At 44.8% G+C, this 19,104-nt stretch overlaps 1 protein-coding gene across 1 annotated transcript in view; it reads right to left on the reverse strand.

The window, feature by feature from the left end:
• Positions 1-7,346: 7,346 nt before the first annotated feature.
• The window catches only part of LOC126263301 (neural-cadherin-like), a 234,588-nt gene continuing 222,830 nt past the window's right edge, over positions 7,347-19,104 (reverse strand). The window contains exon 12 of the mRNA XM_049960389.1: positions 7,347-7,574. Within this exon, the coding sequence (XP_049816346.1) occupies positions 7,347-7,574 (228 nt within the window). The remainder of the gene's footprint in view (positions 7,575-19,104) is intronic.

Raw genomic sequence — 19,104 nt, forward strand, 5'->3', positions numbered from 1 at the left:
TTCCTTTACCACAGGAAATTTGGAAATCTGTGGTAAGTTCCTATGGGACCAAACTACTGAGGTCATCGGTCCATAGGCTTACACACAACTTAATCTAAACAGCAGGGGGGGGGGGGGGGGGGGAGCCGTGGCGCGAACTATGGCAAGGCGCTGACAATTTTATTTTTACAGAGCAGTGCTACATTTGCGTGTGCATTATTCAGTGTTTGGAATTTTGTTTAGTCGGACTGAGTACGTAAATTTATGTGGAATTTCTGTAGCAACATTTTTGTTCGTTGTTCTTTCAAAATTCGATTGCTAGTTTTATATTTCATTCTGTTAGCTCTATATGCAGGAACTGCAACGTGACGCCACGCATTACAGCACTGCTCACTCCTGCACAATACGCGTATTTAATTTACACTTTTGGTTTTCTAATTACCTAGTTAGTTAAAAATATAGTTATACAGTTTCAGTTTTGGCGACTCATTTATCTGATGGCCTTTCCGCAATTACATCACTTGTATTATTCATGACACTGACACAGATAACCGAGTATAACGAATAGCAGTACATTTTACTCCAGTATCAGTTCACAAGACTAAACACGCAGAAAAGTTTCAAACCTTATCTTACAGATAAATTTCTACATCTCCGCAGACAGTGAAATCGATAGTCTGTGATATACGCTGCCAAAGACTTCACCTACGACCTACAAGAGGTCCATGCGAGCAATACCATGGGTTTGGTCTCTGACGTCATGTAGAAAACAGCGAGCCCAACGGGGTATACAGGCCCCTGCGACTAACTTGTGACGTCACACTAGTCAAAAAAAAGAAAAAAAAATGTGTGTGAAATCTATGGGACTTAAGTGCTAAGGTCATCAGTCCCTAAGCTTACACACTACTTAACCTAAATTGTCCTAAGCACAAACACACAGACCCATGCCCGAGGGAGGACTCGAACCTCCGCTGGGACCAGCCGCACAGTCCATGACTGCAGCGCCCCAGACCGCTCGGCTAATCCCGCGCGGCGTCACACTAGTCTGCTTGTCCGCCACGCTTCGCGAACCCTCGGCTCCGTGCAGGGCCCACGGGAATTCAATATCTAATTGAAAACGTACCCACTAAAGGTCTTAATTATGTTGCGTGCTATCGACAACTTACACTACTGGCCATTAAAATTGCTACACCACGAAGATGACGTGCTACAGACGCGAAATTTAACCGACAGGAAGAAGATACTGTGATATGCAAACGATTAGCTTTTCAGAGCATTCACACAAGGTTAGCGCCGGTGGCGATACCTACAAAGTGCTGATATGAGGAAAATTTCCAATCGATTTCTCATACACAAACAGCAATTGACCGGCGTTGCCTGGTGACACGTTGTTGTAATGCCTCGTGCAAGGAGGCGATATGCGTACCATCACGTTTCCGACTTCGGTAAAGGTCGGATTGTAGCCTATCGCGATTGCGGTTTATCGTATCGTGACATTGCTGCTCGCGTTGGTCGAGATCCAATGACTATTAGCAGAATATGGAATCGGTGGATTCAGGAGGGTAATATGGAACGCCGTGCTGGGTCCCAACGGCCTCGTATCACTAGCAGTCGAGATGACAGGCATCTTATTCGCATGGCTGTAGCGGATCGCGCAGCCACGTCTCGATCCCTGAGTTAACAATTGGGGACGTCTGCAAGACAACCACCATCTGCACGAACAGTTCGACGACGTTTGCAGCAGCATGGACTATCAGCTCGGAGACCATGGCTGCGGTTATCCTTGACGCTGCATCACAGACAGGAGCACCTGCGATGGTGTACTCAACGACGAACCGGAGTGCACGAATGGCAAAACGTCATTTTTTTCGGATGAATCCAGGTTCTGTTTACAGCATCATGATGCTCGCATCCGTGTTTGGCGGCATCGCGGTGAACGCACAGTGGAAGCGTGTATTCGTCATCGCCATACTGGCGTATCACTCGGCGTGATGGTATGGGGTGCCATTGGTTACACGTCTCGGTCACCTCTTGTTCGCATTGACGGCACTTTGAACAGTGGACGTTACATTTCAGATGTGTTACGACCCGTGGCTCTACCCTTCATTCGATCCCTGCGAAACCCTACATTTCAGCAGGATAATGCACGACCGCATGTTGCAGATCCTGTACGGGCTTTTCTGGATACAGAAAATGTTCGACTGCTGCCCTGGCCAGCACATTCTCCAGATCTCTCACCAAAAGGAAACGTCTGGTCAATGGTCGCCGAGCAACTGGCTCGTCACAATACGCCAGTCACTACTCTTAATGAACTGTGGTATCTCGTTGAAGCTGCATGGGCAGCTGTACCTGTTCACGCCATCCAAGCTCTGTTTGACTCAATGCCCAGGATTATCAAGGCCAGAGGTGGTTGTTCCGGGTACTGATTTCTCAGGATCTATGCACCCAAACTGCGTGAAATTGTAATCACATGTCAGTTCTAGTATAATATATTTGTCCAATGAATACCCGTTTATCATCTGCATTTCCTCTTGGTGTAGCAATTTTAATGGCCAGTAGTGTAGGATTGTTAGAAACCCATGGATTTCTCTAAGCATTACGAGTAGCCTAGGCATGTCGTAGCAGCTAGGTTTGCCTTATTTCGTTGTCGCAAGAAGTCACGTCGGTCATGTGCTCCATGGGCAGTTGATATCAATAGGCTGACCTAAAAGTGACGATTTTTTGTGTGCAAATCGAAGTTGTAAACAACCCCATACAGAAACGTTAATTAGTGATATAATAATTGAGTATGCACCTGATAAAATTTGTACACAGGCACTGAAATTATCAAATCCTTCTCCCGAGGAAGTGTTAGTTAGAATACTTGAAATGTCAGCTGCAGTGAAGCAATATTTTGATGAAACTAATGTATCTTCTGCAATTTAAAATATCGGATGCAGCAAGTAATATTTTGATGAAAGCGACGTATCTGACACACAACGGGGTTACATTCACGCCACAATAAGCGTTGATGAAACTTATCAAGTTCATCTTCGTCTTCGAGCTTGGGATCAAACCGCGACGTCGATTTGAGGTCCAAGCAACAAATCAGTGGTTGCATTTATTCGACTCACAGTCCCCGCGTAGTTTCTCTAGCGCCTGTCACTACTGACGCGTTATCCAGGGTGTCCAGATTGCTCTTCTAAACATCCGCGCATACATTAAAAGCGTAGGGAGACGCACTATGCGCAGTGCTGTAAACATTTGCATATGCCAAAAGACTACAAAGAAGCCCTGCGTTTCACCAACAATGCTGCCACAGCGTTGAAGAACTGAAGCCACAAATGAATCTGGGCCGGAAAATACTAGACGCATGAAGTCAGCGGGAAGTGTCGGTAGGCATTTTGTCTCTGACATAATTGTTCCTCATGTCATGCTCTGTCACCCCTAGACTTTTGATGCAAAGAACGGATATTTTAAGACTGCTGTAAATTTTTTAAACGAGACTACAATCATTTTATTTGCTCCGGACGAACTTTGTATGTTTTCCCTACACTGTCGACAGGCGTTAATATACATCAACGGGGACAGTTGAAAATGTGTGCCGCGACCGGGACTCGAACCCGAGATCTCCTGCTTACATGGCAGACGTTCTATCCATCTGAGCCACCGAGGGCGCAGAGGATAGTGCGACTGCAGGGATTTATCCCTTGCACGCTCCCCGTGAGACCCACATTCCCAACTTAATGTCCACACACTACATTCGTGGTGCCCCTGCCCATTACACTCATTACTCGCGGCAGACAATCTTACCCAGTCCTGTAAGAGTTCGGGCAATGCGGGTGCATCCAGCACAGAAGAAGGTCAATGGCTGATTAGCCTTAACTATATGAAGATGGTATCTGTTCTTTCGGACATGTCCGAAAGAACAGATACCATCTTCATATTGTATGTATTCGGTCGGAAGTGTGGACCATACCATCGGACATTTTCCTGACATCATTGTTCCTCTTTTGGAGTAAATTTGTAATTGTAGCCTATACGCTGAACGACTTAATTTTCATCTTACACTCTCTACAGTTTCGCAAAACACAGCTCCGTTAGAGGCCACCTGATCACGAGAGACGGCCAGTGCTACACTACAACAACAAGATCGACCAAACAACTGCCGTGTCATGTCACAACTTTACACTCCTACACGCTTCAATAAGAGAAAATGATTCGACGAGCAGGTATCGACCACAACGCTACAATTCCCAGACCCGTCATACTGGTGGAACTGCAGCGGGAAGGAAAGAAGCCAGTACACAACTGACTTGATTGCTAAAGTATGCAACCCTCGATATTGGACTTGTACTCGCTCCGTTTTCTGATCTCTAGCTCCTGTAACCTGCGACACACCCACGCCACCCCGGCCGCTACTATCTGGACACAGAGGCATGAGCTCGCACCTTAAGGATCGCTATAACGCTTCATCAGTTCATCGCTGGTGACGACATACGTTCGCTGTGGAAGCCAATAGCTCGTGCTAGGACAGTACGTAAACCAGCTGCGCCAATGCCTAGTGGCTACCACCTTGAGCCAACTGCCACTGTACCCAGAACAGGTTAGGTAAAACTTCAGATACTAGATAGTGAGAGGCCACCGCCCAAAGGTCGAGAGACATCGAAGTAGGTGCCCCGTGGAATGAGACCCCTTCCCATCTCCAGTACCTACGACTCCCGCTCCAGCGAGGATGCGGAGACTAGAACACCTGCCGGCTCCAGCATCATGACGACATTGCCTCAGCAAGCATAGGACAGAACGCAGCCGGCATCACGATGGATATCGAACACTTAGCTGGCCTGCCCACTCCAATCTCTCCCTGCCGTTACGGTGATCCCGCTACTGTACAGTTCAAGGGGAGACAGGTGAGATATCTGTGTTCTCAGACAGCGAGGTCGATAGCGCGCTATCGTCAAAAACTTCAGCTGCGGTTGGAGTCACATGCAAATCAATAACTTAGACCTGCTTTCTGATGTCACGTAGTAAATAAAATTGGCCACCTTGCCAGAATGCACTGACTTCATATCGTGCTGTGCTGATGTGTCTATCTCGCTGAGGCTGCACATATATGACTAGGCTGTGGATCTCAGTTGGGTAACTCATTCGACTGTAATAACATGGGTGCTGGTGGGCTTAGTGTGCGCCTACAACTTTACCGTGACCTGGGACGGAATCGTTTCAGCAACTGTCTAATGATAATTGTGTGATTGTGTATCCATCCTTACTGTGTAATAATGAGAGTTTGTTGAAATTTATCAGGTGTAATATAAATGTGGAAAAAGGATATTTGTGCGATCAGACGTACAGTTCTATGTTTATTCTCAACCGGTTTCGATTGTTACAATCAACTTCAAGGAGAAAAACATTGCAAATCAATGGATCAACCATACATTTCTGTCATATATGAGCCATATAGATGTAAAACACATCTAAATGTCATGATGGTCTGTCTTAACACAGCTCGTATAGTCCATATAAACAAGCGGTGACTGCGCACAATTACAGTAGGCACTATTGTAATTGTGCCAAGGCACAACGTCTTTATATGAATTACATGGACTATGTTAAGACAGACTGTTATGAAAATTAGATATTTTTTACATTTGCATGGCTTATATATGGCGGAAATGTATGGCCGATCTGATGATGTACAATGTTTTTTTCCTTAAGGATGATTGTACAAATCGAAACCGGTAGTGAATAAATATAAAATTGTACTGCTGATGGCATAAATATGCTCTTCCAAAATTATTTAACAGCTAGAATGAAATTTTCACTCTGTACCGGAGTGTGCGCTGATATGAAATATCCTACCAGATTAAAACTGTGTGCCGGACCGAGACTGGAACTGGAGATATTTGCCTTTCGCAGCACTTGACTGCGAACAATCACCTCTGAAAAATCGCTGTAAGGTCATTCCGCTTTCTGTAGCGTGCGTGTGTGTGTGCGTGTGTGTGTGTGTGTGTGTGTGTGTGTGTGTGTGTGTGTGTGTGAGAGAGAGAGAGAGAGAGAGAAAGAGAGAGAGAGAGAGAGAGAGAGAGAGAGATCAAGGTCTTGTAAGTATCCTATCAGACGGCGACGGACCACCGGCAGTGAGAATGTGAGGCGAATGTATTTAAGAATAAAATTCAATGGCGTTTGTGCTCATGAAAAGATTAGGCAGCTTGCACTACAGCCGCTTTCAGAATATAATCAGTCAGATAACGTTTCTGCGCACGAAGAAATCAGAATAGAATAGTTTCATTCAACAATCCCTCCTAGGATTACAATTACAACTAATCAGAAGCATGTTTCAACTAAAGTAGTGTATCATATGGTCATTCGAAGAACTGGAACATTTTCTATATACAGGGTGAGTCAGCTGGTCCTACCGTTGTCATTTTATACAACCCGCAATCTTATATCTGAACTGCACAAACGAAGCGCGAGACTTCCATATTTACTCACTCGCTACGCGCAAACTACTAGTCCTACAGAATAAATGAGTCAGGCCTTTCAGCAGGAAATGTAATGCAGTTAAATTTTGTACTTGGGTACGTTTTCGCTAGAGGCCGTAGTCTGCGAGTTACTCAAGAAAAAGGCACAAAAGTGGCCTACAACGCACGCCCACTCCCCATACCCTGGCACAAGCAGTAATGATTTGTAATGTGTTGTTCGTGGCACTTCCTCCTTGTCAGCGTAATTAGTTTTACCATAATGTTTAAAAAAGTTGTTTCTCGTTGATTACCGTCACGAGCACGTTTAGATTAATAGTGTTAACGAAGTAGCCGACTATGGCGGTAGCATAACAGCTCATCAGCAGAGACCAAAAAAGGTCGAATATCTGGAATAGTTCGTGAAGTCGGAAATTTTTGTGCCAAGAACAACATACTAGAAATCCTGACTGGTGTGGGCTGAGTGTGGGAGTAGGAGTGCGTTTGGAGGTCAGTTTTGTACGTTTTTCTTGAAAAACTCGAAAACAGTGGCCTCCAGCGAATTTTTATCGCAGTAAAAAATTTTACTGCATTAATGTGCTATAAAAACGGTCATATCACTTTTTCTATAGGACTAATTGTTTACGAAAAGAGAGCGAAAGAATATATTATCTCACGTGTGGTTTATGAAGGACAGGTGTAACATTGCGGATTGCATAAAACGACTGTGGTAGGGGCCACTGACTCGCCCTTTGTAGCGACTGTGTGTCTCAAACTATACCCCCACGTTACACGATATCGTTGACACAGCGGTGGATAACTCCGAAGCACGTGTCTCAGAGTAAGAACCACTTGTCAACAATGAATCTTTCAGTGAGGGCTTTCGTCCTAATGCCATCCTCGCAGAGGAACTGGATCAAGCTGGGGACCCTAGCAGACGAGTAGGTAGGGTATATGGCCGTACTCACCGGAGTTGGGCTGTCCGTTGCTGTTGGGACGCGCCGAGGCGGCTCCGTCGCGCGCCTCCACCTCCAGTGCGTAGGCGCCCTGCTTCTCCCGATCGAACACCACCTTGGTGAACACCTCGCCTGACTGCAGGTTGATCTCAAAGAAGTCCTTACCCTCGTTCCGAGGGGAGTCGACCACGTAGTAGTACACCTGTAACATAACACCACAAGTATCACTAAAAGCTTCCCGCTGCGTCTGCACGCCGCAGCTTCCTTGGCAGATAGTGATCTTTAAAATATAATAAAGCGCACCATGAATGGGGATCTTTAAACCGAGCGCTATTCACATTCAGTGGTCAAGGCTAGCCATGAAAAGTCTAAATCAGAATGACTGGACCGCCCCAGCCAAACAGACGTCAGTTGCTTGCCTCTGCACCACCTTGCTCAGTGCTAAAAGCAGATAGCTATAATTGAACTAACAGTGAATATATCTAGCTAATTCGGATCGTATATTTAACTTCTAGCAGTCACTCAAACACTAGAGTACGGCATTTCTGCGTTATAGGCAGATTTACGAGAAATTGAACTTTATTTAGTTTCAGGAGTTTTTCTATTTCCAGAAAAAATTTCCAACCTGCAGCGGAGTGTGTGCTATTGTGGAACTTCCTGACAGATTAAAACTGTGTGCTGAATCGGGGCCACACGGGGTAGCCGCGCGGCCTGGGGGCCCTTGTCACGGTTCGCGTGGCTCCCCCCCTCCCCCTCCCCTCGGAGGTTCGAGTCCGCCCTCGGGCATGGGTGTGTGTGCTGTCCTTAGCGTAAGTTACTTTTAAGTTAGCTTAAGTAGCGAGTAAACTTACGGACCGATCACCTCAGCAGTTTGGTCCGATAAGACCTTACCACAAATTTCCAGTTTTCCGAATCGGAACCCGAAACAGAAACCTTCCATTTCGCGGGCAGTGCTTAGTTACCAATGAAGAAAGCTCCGCTCGAGGGGAAAAAAATTAATTTCACGGGAAGAGCTTTGTCTGCTAAAAGCAAGGTCGCAGTTTCGAATCCTAGTCCGGTACACCTTCTCTTAACGTTATTCTGATACAAGGAAACACCAATACTTAACAGTCTTTGCTCACTGTACATTTGGTAGCATTTTACTTCTTTATACGACAACGTCACCCTAAGCTATGGGAAATGAAGTCGTAAACGACATCTGTCTGCGATACGAATAAACTTCGTCATGTGCATTTACATCTTTTACTCCGTGTACACTGATCACACAGAACATTATGACCACCTACCTAACAGCCGGTCGTGCCATGGAAGCAATGAGGCCATAGTAGGTCGCTGGAGGGAGCTGGCACCACATCAAATTTGGTGTTTCTGCAGCGTAAAGTAACCAGTGCCCGATACATTATCGCTGTACTACTGCCATGTCTTCGACAGAAACGCTTTTTCAGCAGGACAATGCACCTCTATACACGGCTGCTCCGACGCAACATGTTCTTAGTGACGTACAACTACTGCCCTGGCCAGCAACATCACGAGATCTCTCCCCAACTGAACATGTAAGGGACATGGGACATGATAAAGCGCGAACTTACTTGTTCTCCACGGTCTGCAAGAACCACCGCCGAACTGCAACATTAGGTGCAAGATCTCGGGACAATCTATCGCAGGATGCTATTCGGCTTTATGATCGTTTGCGTGCGGGAATACACGCCTGCACTGCCGGCAGAGGGAGGTACACTTGTGTACTGATGCGACTGTTTGGGCACCCTTACATGTGTGTCTCATTTGGTCTGATTTTGCTTCCGAATACTCCTACAATGATGAATCACACCTCACTTGTCAACAAAATAACCTTGTCCTGAAGGACTGTTCACTTTCTTTTTCTGGCAGTGTGTATTATAAAAGAAGAAAGAGAAATTAGGATTTAACGTCCCGTCCACGACGAGATCCTTAGAGAAGGAGCACGTCATCGTAATGGGGAAAGACAGCGAAGGAAATCGGCCGTTTCTTTTCAAATGAACCATCATGGCACTCCCCTTTAGCGATTTAGGAGAACCACGGAAAACGTAAATCAGGATGTCTGGACGGGAATATCAGCACCGCCGTCTTCCCGATTGCGAGTCCAGTGTTGCCACTTAAAATATTTTCAAGAAAAATAAATTCCTCCAGTAACGTGAAATAACCATTTGGAATACAGTAGGAAAATGAGGCAGGAGAAAGGATTCAGGTAAACGATAAAAATTCTTTAAAGGCAAATAATTAGTTGATCAAAGATAAGCTCAAAACTGTAGCGTTTTCAATATGCTTTCTGATTTCAGTAGCAGATAATTTAGGTCTGAAAACATTCTTAGTGGATAGCTTACAGTTCCCAAGAATCGACATACGCACACCAGCTGTCACTGCTAATAAACTTAGAAATTCATTTTCCATTATACATTGTCACGAAAAAGTGTCGTTCGAAATAGTGCCCTAAACTGCTTGGTTAAGAGCTGGTGTTTAACAGGACCGACGAGAGAAGCCGATTTTGAGCAATGCTGTTGCCGAGATTACCAGCGATACATCGCTTCGGAGTGGGCTCTTAATAAATTCGTCGGCGACGGAACAACTTGATGTTTAAGACCAGAGGGTACACAAGGTCATCAGAGGTCGGGTACAAGTGATACTACCATAAATTATTTACCACCTAAATGACTCAAAGCATTAACACTTCGACAGCCGCAGGCATGGTGACGGGTGTTCCATCACAGGGCAGACCACATCAGAATTGAAGATCCGCTGTGGTCGCCGCGGCCTCGTACAATCAACGTGTCAATCCTCTGACTACAGATTTTCTCTGGAATGACAGGCATTAATGTACGGTCATTTTAATTACTGCCATACTAAGTAGTCACACTATGAAAAAAAACTATTTTCCACCGTTTTGTTTTCCATCACGTGGAGGTCTGAGACTAGCAGGGTTATTCATAAGTACGGTAATTTCCGTGAATGGTTGGCTATCGAATGCGCGGGCCTCGAACGATATACCGGGTGATCAAAAAGTCAGTATAAATTTTAAAACTGAATAAACCGAGGAATAATGTAGAGACACACACATGCTTGGAATGACATGGGGTTTTATTAGAACGAAAAAAAAGTATTGCTAGACGTGTGAAAGATCTCTTGCGCGCGTCGTTTGGTGGTGATCGGGTGCTCAGCCGCCACTTTCGTCATGCTTGGCCTCCCAGGTCCCCAGACCTCAGTCCGTGCGATTATTGGTGTTGGGGTTACCTGAAGTTGCAAGTGTATCGTGATCGACCGACATCTCCAGGGATGCTGAAAGACAACATCCGACGCCAATGTCTCACCAAAACTCCGGACATGCTTTACAGTGTCCGCAGCTCGTGGTCGTGCGGTAGCGTTCTCGCTTCCCGCGCCGGATTCCCGGGTTCGATTCCCGGCGGGGTCAGGGATTTTCTCTGCCTCGTGATGACTGGGTGTTGTGTGATGTCCTTAGGTTAGTTAGGTTTAAGTAGTTCTAAGTTCTAGGGGACTGTTGACCATAGCTGTTAAGTCCCATAGTGTTCAGAGCCATTTGAGCCTTTTTTTTTTTTTTTTTGCTTTACAGTGCTATTCATAACATTATTCCTCGACTACAGCTATTGTTGAGGAATGATGGTGGACATATTGAGCATTTCCTGTGAAGAACATCATATTTGCTTTGTCTTACTTTGTTATGCTAATTATTGCTATTCTGATCGGATAAAGCGCCATCTGTCGGAAATTTTTTGAACTTTTGTATTTTTTTGGTTCTAATAAAAAACCCCATGTCATTCCAAGCATGTGTGTCAATTTGTACCTCTTTATCTACATTATTTCGTGATTTATTCAATTTTCTAATTTATACTGACTTTTTGATCACCCGGTACAACGAACGTACGATTCTAAATCGACCATATGGGTGTTGCCGCGCGAGTTGTGGTAAGTGTTTAGTGCGTTGCTACGGTAACGTAATTAAGTTATCGTTCGTGAGTGGCAGTCACTGAAAGCGCTGCCGCTTCTTCCGCCGATTCTTTGATGTGGAGACATTTCATTCCTTGCCTGTGTAATGTTGGAAGTTGTTTGCATTGTTGTTGGAAATTCGGATTACTTCCAGATGAGGAAAAGAGAAATTGCGTGGATTGCGGTCGAGTGAAATGTGTCTGACTTCGCAAGAAAGATTCTGACGTTGACATCCTTTCACGATTTCAGTCCGCCAAGCGCTAGAAGAGAACAACTGTGAGAAAAAAATATACTGTCTGACTGTTCGAATTTATCAATCGATAAAAACATAATTTCAGTTTCTGGCTCCATTAGAGATAACACGCTGCAAGCGACAACGTCTGCAGCTCGGTTATCAACGAACGCTGTATGCGACTACTTCGGTTTCAGCGGGGAAGTGTTTTATGCGATAGTGCCCTAAGAAATTGCTCCCATCGGTGGACCAAGCAAGATTGCAGAAGTAGACGAGTCCCATACAGCAATAAGTAAAAACCAGAGATAACGACCGTTAAAAAATAAAGTGGAACATATTTGGGTATTCGGCTGTACTGAACGAGCGTCCCGCAAGTGATAGTAACAGTTTATTCTGGGGGCGAGCGTACTTTAGTTAGGAACACAAAGCACTCCACACTGCCAGCTACGAAAGTCATTACAGACGGGTTCAAATCGTACAATTCTTTAAAGACGGTTTGGAATCTGTTTCGATGGACGACCCGTCTGTCCACACCCAGAACATGCAGCAGCTGTGGAAATCAGTCTGATCTTCTATTAAGAGAGAGTGGTATCCAGGAGAAAGAGACAAACTTCACCTGCGTCAATACCTCTATTTCTTGTGTTTGCTTGGAAAAAAAGATGCGGCTGATACTCTACCGATATTTCTCCGCGATATAGCAAGAGTGTGAGGGTGTATCCTCGTCACAGTAAAAAACTATTCCTTCTGGTGGCTCATACGACAAATGGACTAGGTTATGACGACAACGTTGCTAACGATAGGAGCAAGTGAGGTAACTACTTTAATTTGTAACTACTTGTAAGTTAACGTTCTTCTTTTGTCGTTGCTTTATTGGCCGCTGTAAACATTGTTTACAATTTGCGTGGCAACAGCCGCGTGGTCGATTTAGAATCGCATCTTCGACATACGCTGAGCGAAAACATTATGACCACTGCCCACCCCGACGTTGGATGCCGCTTGGTTGCGTTCCGCGCACGTGGTGCGGTAACGGAAGTGTGTAGGCGGAGCAGACATGCACGGGGGATCACCCTAGCGAAGATATGGGCTGCAAATGGGAAATCCACTGAGATAGCTACAAAGGACAGATTATTATACACAGAGCCTGTGAACGAGTATACAGAGAACGGCGAAACTGATTGAATATTCACGTGCTACTGTCGTGAGCATCTACGGAAAGAGGTAGGACAGTGAATCTAGTACTCGGCGCTAAATGGTTGGGCGTCCACTGCTCTTCACAGGACGTGGTGTTTGGAGACTTGTCTGCCCTGTAAAGTAGGGTAGATGGTGATCTGTGGCATCGCTGCCGAAAGAGAACGATGCTGGTGCTTGCACCAATGTTTCAGAGCACACCGTTCATCTACATTGTTGAACATGGAGCTCCACAGCAGACCACCCCTACGTGTTTACATGTTGACTCAAAGACATCGTCCGTTCGCACGGAACCATCGGGAATCAACTGTCTACCAATGGAAACGTGTAGGCTCTGAGGGTGAATCACATATTTGCTACTCCAGGCCGTCTCCACAAACGCCGTCATGGAGGTGAACGGCAGCTACAAACGTGCAGCGTGCCACGGACGCAGGCTGGCGGAAGCAGCATCATGCTATGAGAGACATTCTCCTGCACTTGCAGGGAACCGGTGGTTGTAATCAAAACTGACAGATACGAACTACCTGCATCCCTTCATTCTTGATGTCTTCCCCGATGGCGCCGTCATCTTTCAGCAGTAGGCCTACAACTGTCCTTATCTCGGAGCGAGAACCGTGCTACAGTAGTTTGAGGAGCTTTATAGTGAACTCACATTTATGTCTCCGCTATCAAGTTCGCCTGATGTAAATCCTATGGAACCCGTCTGGGTTCCAGTCGGGCGCCATCACCGCGTACGCAAATCATCTAATGCCACATGCCTGTACAAACCCACCAACAAAATGTCGGATCCTTCGTACGCATAATTAGCCATGTATTGCGTTCCATATTCGGAGAAACAAGCTATTAAGCAGGTGGTCATAACGTTTTGGCTCGTTAGTGTACATCATTCAAGGCCCGCGTATTCGATAGGCAGTCGTTCTTGGAAATTAGGTATAAGTACTTCTCGAGTTTCATAAGACTACTGTGCAAAAGTACAAGACATACAGCAAACAGACTCACATCAGTAGATACAATAACTCTCCATGTTCTTAATTCTCATACAGATGCTCAGTATGGGCAGAGTTCGTGACGTAGCAAACGTCATTCAGTGTCGTCCAGGAAGGCGCGACAGCATCTTTCTCTGCAAATCTGTTGATTGGGTTGCCTAGCCGCAGGCACGAACTAATTCGATGCATCAATACGGCACAGAGAGTTAACAACGAAATCTGAAGACAGTGCAGCCTACAATTACCAGAATTCTATAAACCATTACCAGGTTTCCCTTTTCCAGTAGGACGTTGATACATAGCAATAAAAGACAGCAAATCCTGCTTCTCTGATAACCTGTCCCAGGACATACATATTTGGTGGAAGTCAAAAGGTTAAGTAACGAGAACTATGATGTCAGATCTATAGCGCACAGTATCGTTTTATCGCCGAAGCTGCCAGTGAGGGGTATCAGAATATCAGCTGCTCGTATCCCAGCAACGTCTAACAAATCAGTACTAGGGAGACGAGAAGCCGAGTATTTATGGGTGGACTTTACTGGGACTGAGCATGTGAGCTGCACTGACACAAAGACGTTTATTTGATTATACGTCAGGGGAAACAACAGTTTTCAAACCATATTTCATTCCGTTAATATCCACACGTTTCAAAATTCTTGTGATTATAATGGAAAATTAATTTTCTGCCAAAAAACAGCGTAATGTTTGAGATACGTCTGTAATGCTTCAGAAATCTTATACAAATGTGTTATTTGCTATGGTATCTACATGTAAAACCTTTGTTTCAAGATACGTTGGTGATACAATCGACTTGTTGAATGGAAAACGTGTGGATAGCTGGTTTGAAAAATCATATCACCCTGAATGTAACAGCAGTGTCAAGTATCTCCATATTTATTACACATATATAACTGTTAGGGTTTATGTTACGATTCCGTAAAAATGTGCATCCGATTTAACGGATGTGTTTTAGGTACCACACGATGGCACAACTAAGATGTTTCTCGGCGGCTTACCTTCTGACCGTCATCGTTTCTCCGTGCTGCTACTGCATTTCATGTTTCTTCAAGATACTGCTAACGGAAGACGGTCCCATTCATGTTGCTCGCCAGTCGCCTCGGCTAAAACTGATGCTAAGCAACGGCTGGGACCACTAGAGGAATCTCGTATTGTTGCGAACTGCGTCGCGTCAGGATATGTTGTTTATTCTTAGGTGTCACATGGAAAATAATCATCGCATAATAAAGGAAAATATCCAGGGGAACAGCAAGGCGAAAGTAGACTCGGGCCCTTCTGGCAATGACTGAGGGCCGCCAAGGAAGAAGAGGACAAAGAAAAAATAAGCAAAAATTAAATATGGGAAACAAAAATGGAGAAATTAGTAAAATACACCAGTCAAATGAACTCTCTGCTTATGATAACATAATCGAAGATGGTTCTGGACGTCCTTCAGAGGAAAAAATATAAGTATATTTACTTCCTTCATCTAGGTCAAAGATCAGTCTCAATTAGGAGTCGATCAACAATTAACTGAATCTATAGAACGAATGGGCCCAGACGTGAACAAATATTGTGACCAGGGCTGTGGCGGATACAATGGTGTGCAATAAGCAATCCAATCACGATTTAAATTTAGTTCTTAGATGGTGGTGGTTAGTGTTTAACGTCCCGTCGACAACGAGGTCATTAGAGACGGAGCGCAAGCTCGGGTTAGGGAAGGATTGGGAAGGAAATCGGCCGTGCCCTTTCAAAGGAACCATCCCGGCATTTGCCTGAAACGATTTAGGGAAATCACGGAAAACCTAAATCAGGATGGACGGAGACGGGATTGAACCGTCGTCCTCCCGAATGCGGGTCCAGCGTGCTAACCACTGCGCCACCTCGCTCGGTTTAGTTCTTAGAAGCAATATAGAGGCTAATCAAACAACAGCTCTGTATTTTGAAGTGGCTGACAACATCCATGTGTTTTTGCGCCTCAGGACGCTACACTGGTAGGATTTAAAAATTCTTTTGCGTGACCCAGAGTAGCAATAGCTTAAAAATACAACTGAATCACACAACTTTACTGCTCATTCTAGAGTATTAAAAAGAATCAGTATAATAACAAACGCACTTCGTTCTGAGAATATGAACATCACATCTACATACGACCTCTTAGGAACGGTGCTGTCGGAAATGACCATTCAATAAATTACTTGACGAAATTTTCAACTTCCGTGAAACATGAAGCATCGAGTGTAAATTCTCTAACAAACGAATAAGAACAGTAAAGAAAGCTAACAGAGCCGGTAACTAGACCAGAATGATACTTTATTTACACAGTGACTAAAACATTTACTTGCAGCAAAATACCTGGTGTTAAGCAGGCTACAAAGCAAGCTACAAACGCATATGGAGTAATAACGCCTCTTTTCATATCTAGTACATGTGACGACGATCTTAAAAAATTAAGCACTTATGTTTCTCAATAACATCTCCTCATGGCATTTCTCTTCCCTTTCCAGTACCAGTTGATATTGATCAGAACTTTATCGAAACCGTTCGGGGTGAAAGACTCGACAGAGCTGTTCTAGCCCCCAATACTGCAGGGGTTTGAGACCCGTCTAGAATGCTAAATATAATGTACAATACAATAAAAGTATATAATTAAGTTCAAGTGTGCTATAAATCAACGTTATTGAGAAGAACTCCACGCATGTTTGGAACAAAATTTTCGAGTTTCATTAATAAAATGAATAGCGTAATTAATACCTTACTTCTCTTGCATTGTAATAAAAATTCTAGTACTGAGCTGATTAGTTGGTATTGTAGACATAAAACGCTTCTGTATGAGATTGTGGTGAAGCCCGACCCCTGATTCGATCGGAATAGTAATCTGAAATCTGGGGCTCGATATCAGGCAGAATGTCTGCTATCAAAGGAGCGCGTGAGACAGTAAGGTGTTTTATAAATTACCGTCGAGGTCTACTGTCACAAGGGTTACAATTGACACGATCTGCCGGTGCCAATCCTGGGCAAGAAATGCATACAAAAGTTCACTAGGCAAGACGTTTCTCACCTGGCTTATCGGAGACAATAGTAATTACACGGCTTGTAAAGAGAGGGAGCTGAGAGCAAGTTTTTTAAGTATTGGTTCATATTAAAATTTTCCATCTAAGTTGCACAGTGCAACGCTTTTACTGTTTGTTTTTTGTACCATTAAGCGCAAGATAACTATGTCTTCAGCGAAAGAATGTGGAAGGCGGCACATTCTGCACGTTATGTTTTCGGGGTTTTCAGCAGATATTTCTGTCTACAAGGAACCTGATCATAACGGACGAGGACTATCAGCTGCGTCATCTGCTCAGAAAAATCATATGTGTGCTTGTACGTGAGCATGCTCATTGTACATCTCAGGATGTCTTCCGGGAACATTTCATACCTGGGATCGTATGAGCTACTGGTGGCTCTGTTGGTAGATTTTAATTACACACACGGGGGTAGTGTAGTGAAGTGACAAGTGCCTCAAAGCAGAACGGGCACATCTAGATGATTTCACCTTTTGTCTGTCATCTTCAGAAGGCCGTAACTTTACCTGTGATGTCTACCTTAATGACTGTTTACCCGCCAGCTCGGCTGAAACTGTGGCCGCCTGACATGATGGCTATTCATAAGCAGTCACATACTTGAACTGACCCACCAAGTTACTGCATTTCAACCCGCTCGTGCATCTGTTATGATTGACTGGTAGAAGGTATCAAACTTCATGAACGGCATCCAGGCAGTTGGGGAAGCCTGGACAATTTTCTATGTCAGTGATGGTTAGACACCCATGTATCGTATTAACAGAAACTCGTCCAGCCCACAGCACAAAAATCTAGTCCGTCTAAAAGGTTTGTGAGTGTTCCACAGTATCACGACAGAAATAGCTAATTTTTGCCCAGTAAGCTTGACACAGTACTGACTTATTTGAATTCAAACTACTCATGAGGAGTCGATAAGTTAGCTCTCAGTTACTGAAATCGTTGAGAGATATAGTAAAAAGAAACTTATCTATGAAATATAGGCTTAACGTCGGTTTTGCAGGGAATCGTTATCATTAAACGTTAGAAAAAGAAACAGACGGGCAGATGAGAAAATTATCGTATTTTCAGTCAGACAGCTCATTCTTGGGCACTGATGCTTAGAATAATACACAGAAAAACAGAAAAAAACAGAGAAGAGGCAATGACTGAAGATCAGGGCTTTAGCAAAGGTAAATGTTCAAATGGCTCTGAGCACTATGGGACTTAACATCTGTGGTCATCAGTCCCCTAGACTTAGAATTACTTAAACCTAACTAACCTAAGGACATCGCACACACCCATAACCGAGGCAGGATTGGAACCTGCACAACTCGTCAGAACGAGGTGAACAGGTCGAACATGCGTGGCATAACATCTGACGACAGTATTCGCCATCTGTCCGATCGTCTGTATGCCAGAATCAGCGCCTGCACTGCCGCCTGTGGAGGCTACAACACAGGACTGCTGTTCAAATCCGCGTCCGGCAGTCTTGATTTAGGTTTTCCGTGATTTCCCAAGATCGCTTCATGTAAATGTGATTTCTTTGAAAGAACACGGCCGATTTCCTTATCCGCCCTTCCATACTCCGAGCTTCTGCTCCGTCTCTAATGACCTCATTGTCGATGGGACGTTAAACATGAATCTCCTCCTCTTTTACACTACTGCCCATTAAAATTGCTACACCACCACGATGACGTGCAACACACGCGAAATTTAACCTACAGGAAGAAGATGCCGTGATATGCAAATGATTAGCTTTTCAGAGCATTCACACAAGGTTGTCACCGGTGGCGACACCTACAACATGCTAACATGAGGAAAGTTTCCAACCGATTTCTCATACACAAACAGCAGTTAACCGGCGTTGCCTGGTGAAACGTTGTCGTAATGCCTCGTGTAAGGAGGAGGAATGCGTACCACCACGTTTCTGACTTTGATAAAGGTCATATTGTAGCCTATCGCGATTGCGGTTTATCGTATCGCGACATTGCTTCTCGCGTTGGTCGAGATCCAATGACTGTTAGCAGAATATGGAATCGCTGGGTTCAGGAGGGTAATACGGAACACGGTGCTGGATCCCAACGGCCTCGTATCACTAGCAGTCGAGATGACAGGCATCTTATCCGCATGGCTGTAACGGATCGTGCAGCCACGTCTCGATCCCTGAGTCAACAGATGGGGACGTTTGCAAGACAACAACCATCTGCACGAACAGTTCGACGACGTTTGCAGCAGCATGGACTATCGGCTCGGAGACCGTGGCTGCGGTTACCCTTGACGCTGCATCACAGACAGGAGCGCCTGCGA

This window comes from Schistocerca nitens, chromosome 6 (assembly GCF_023898315.1).
Source record: "Schistocerca nitens isolate TAMUIC-IGC-003100 chromosome 6, iqSchNite1.1, whole genome shotgun sequence".
Classification (NCBI taxonomy): domain Eukaryota; kingdom Metazoa; phylum Arthropoda; class Insecta; order Orthoptera; family Acrididae; genus Schistocerca; species Schistocerca nitens.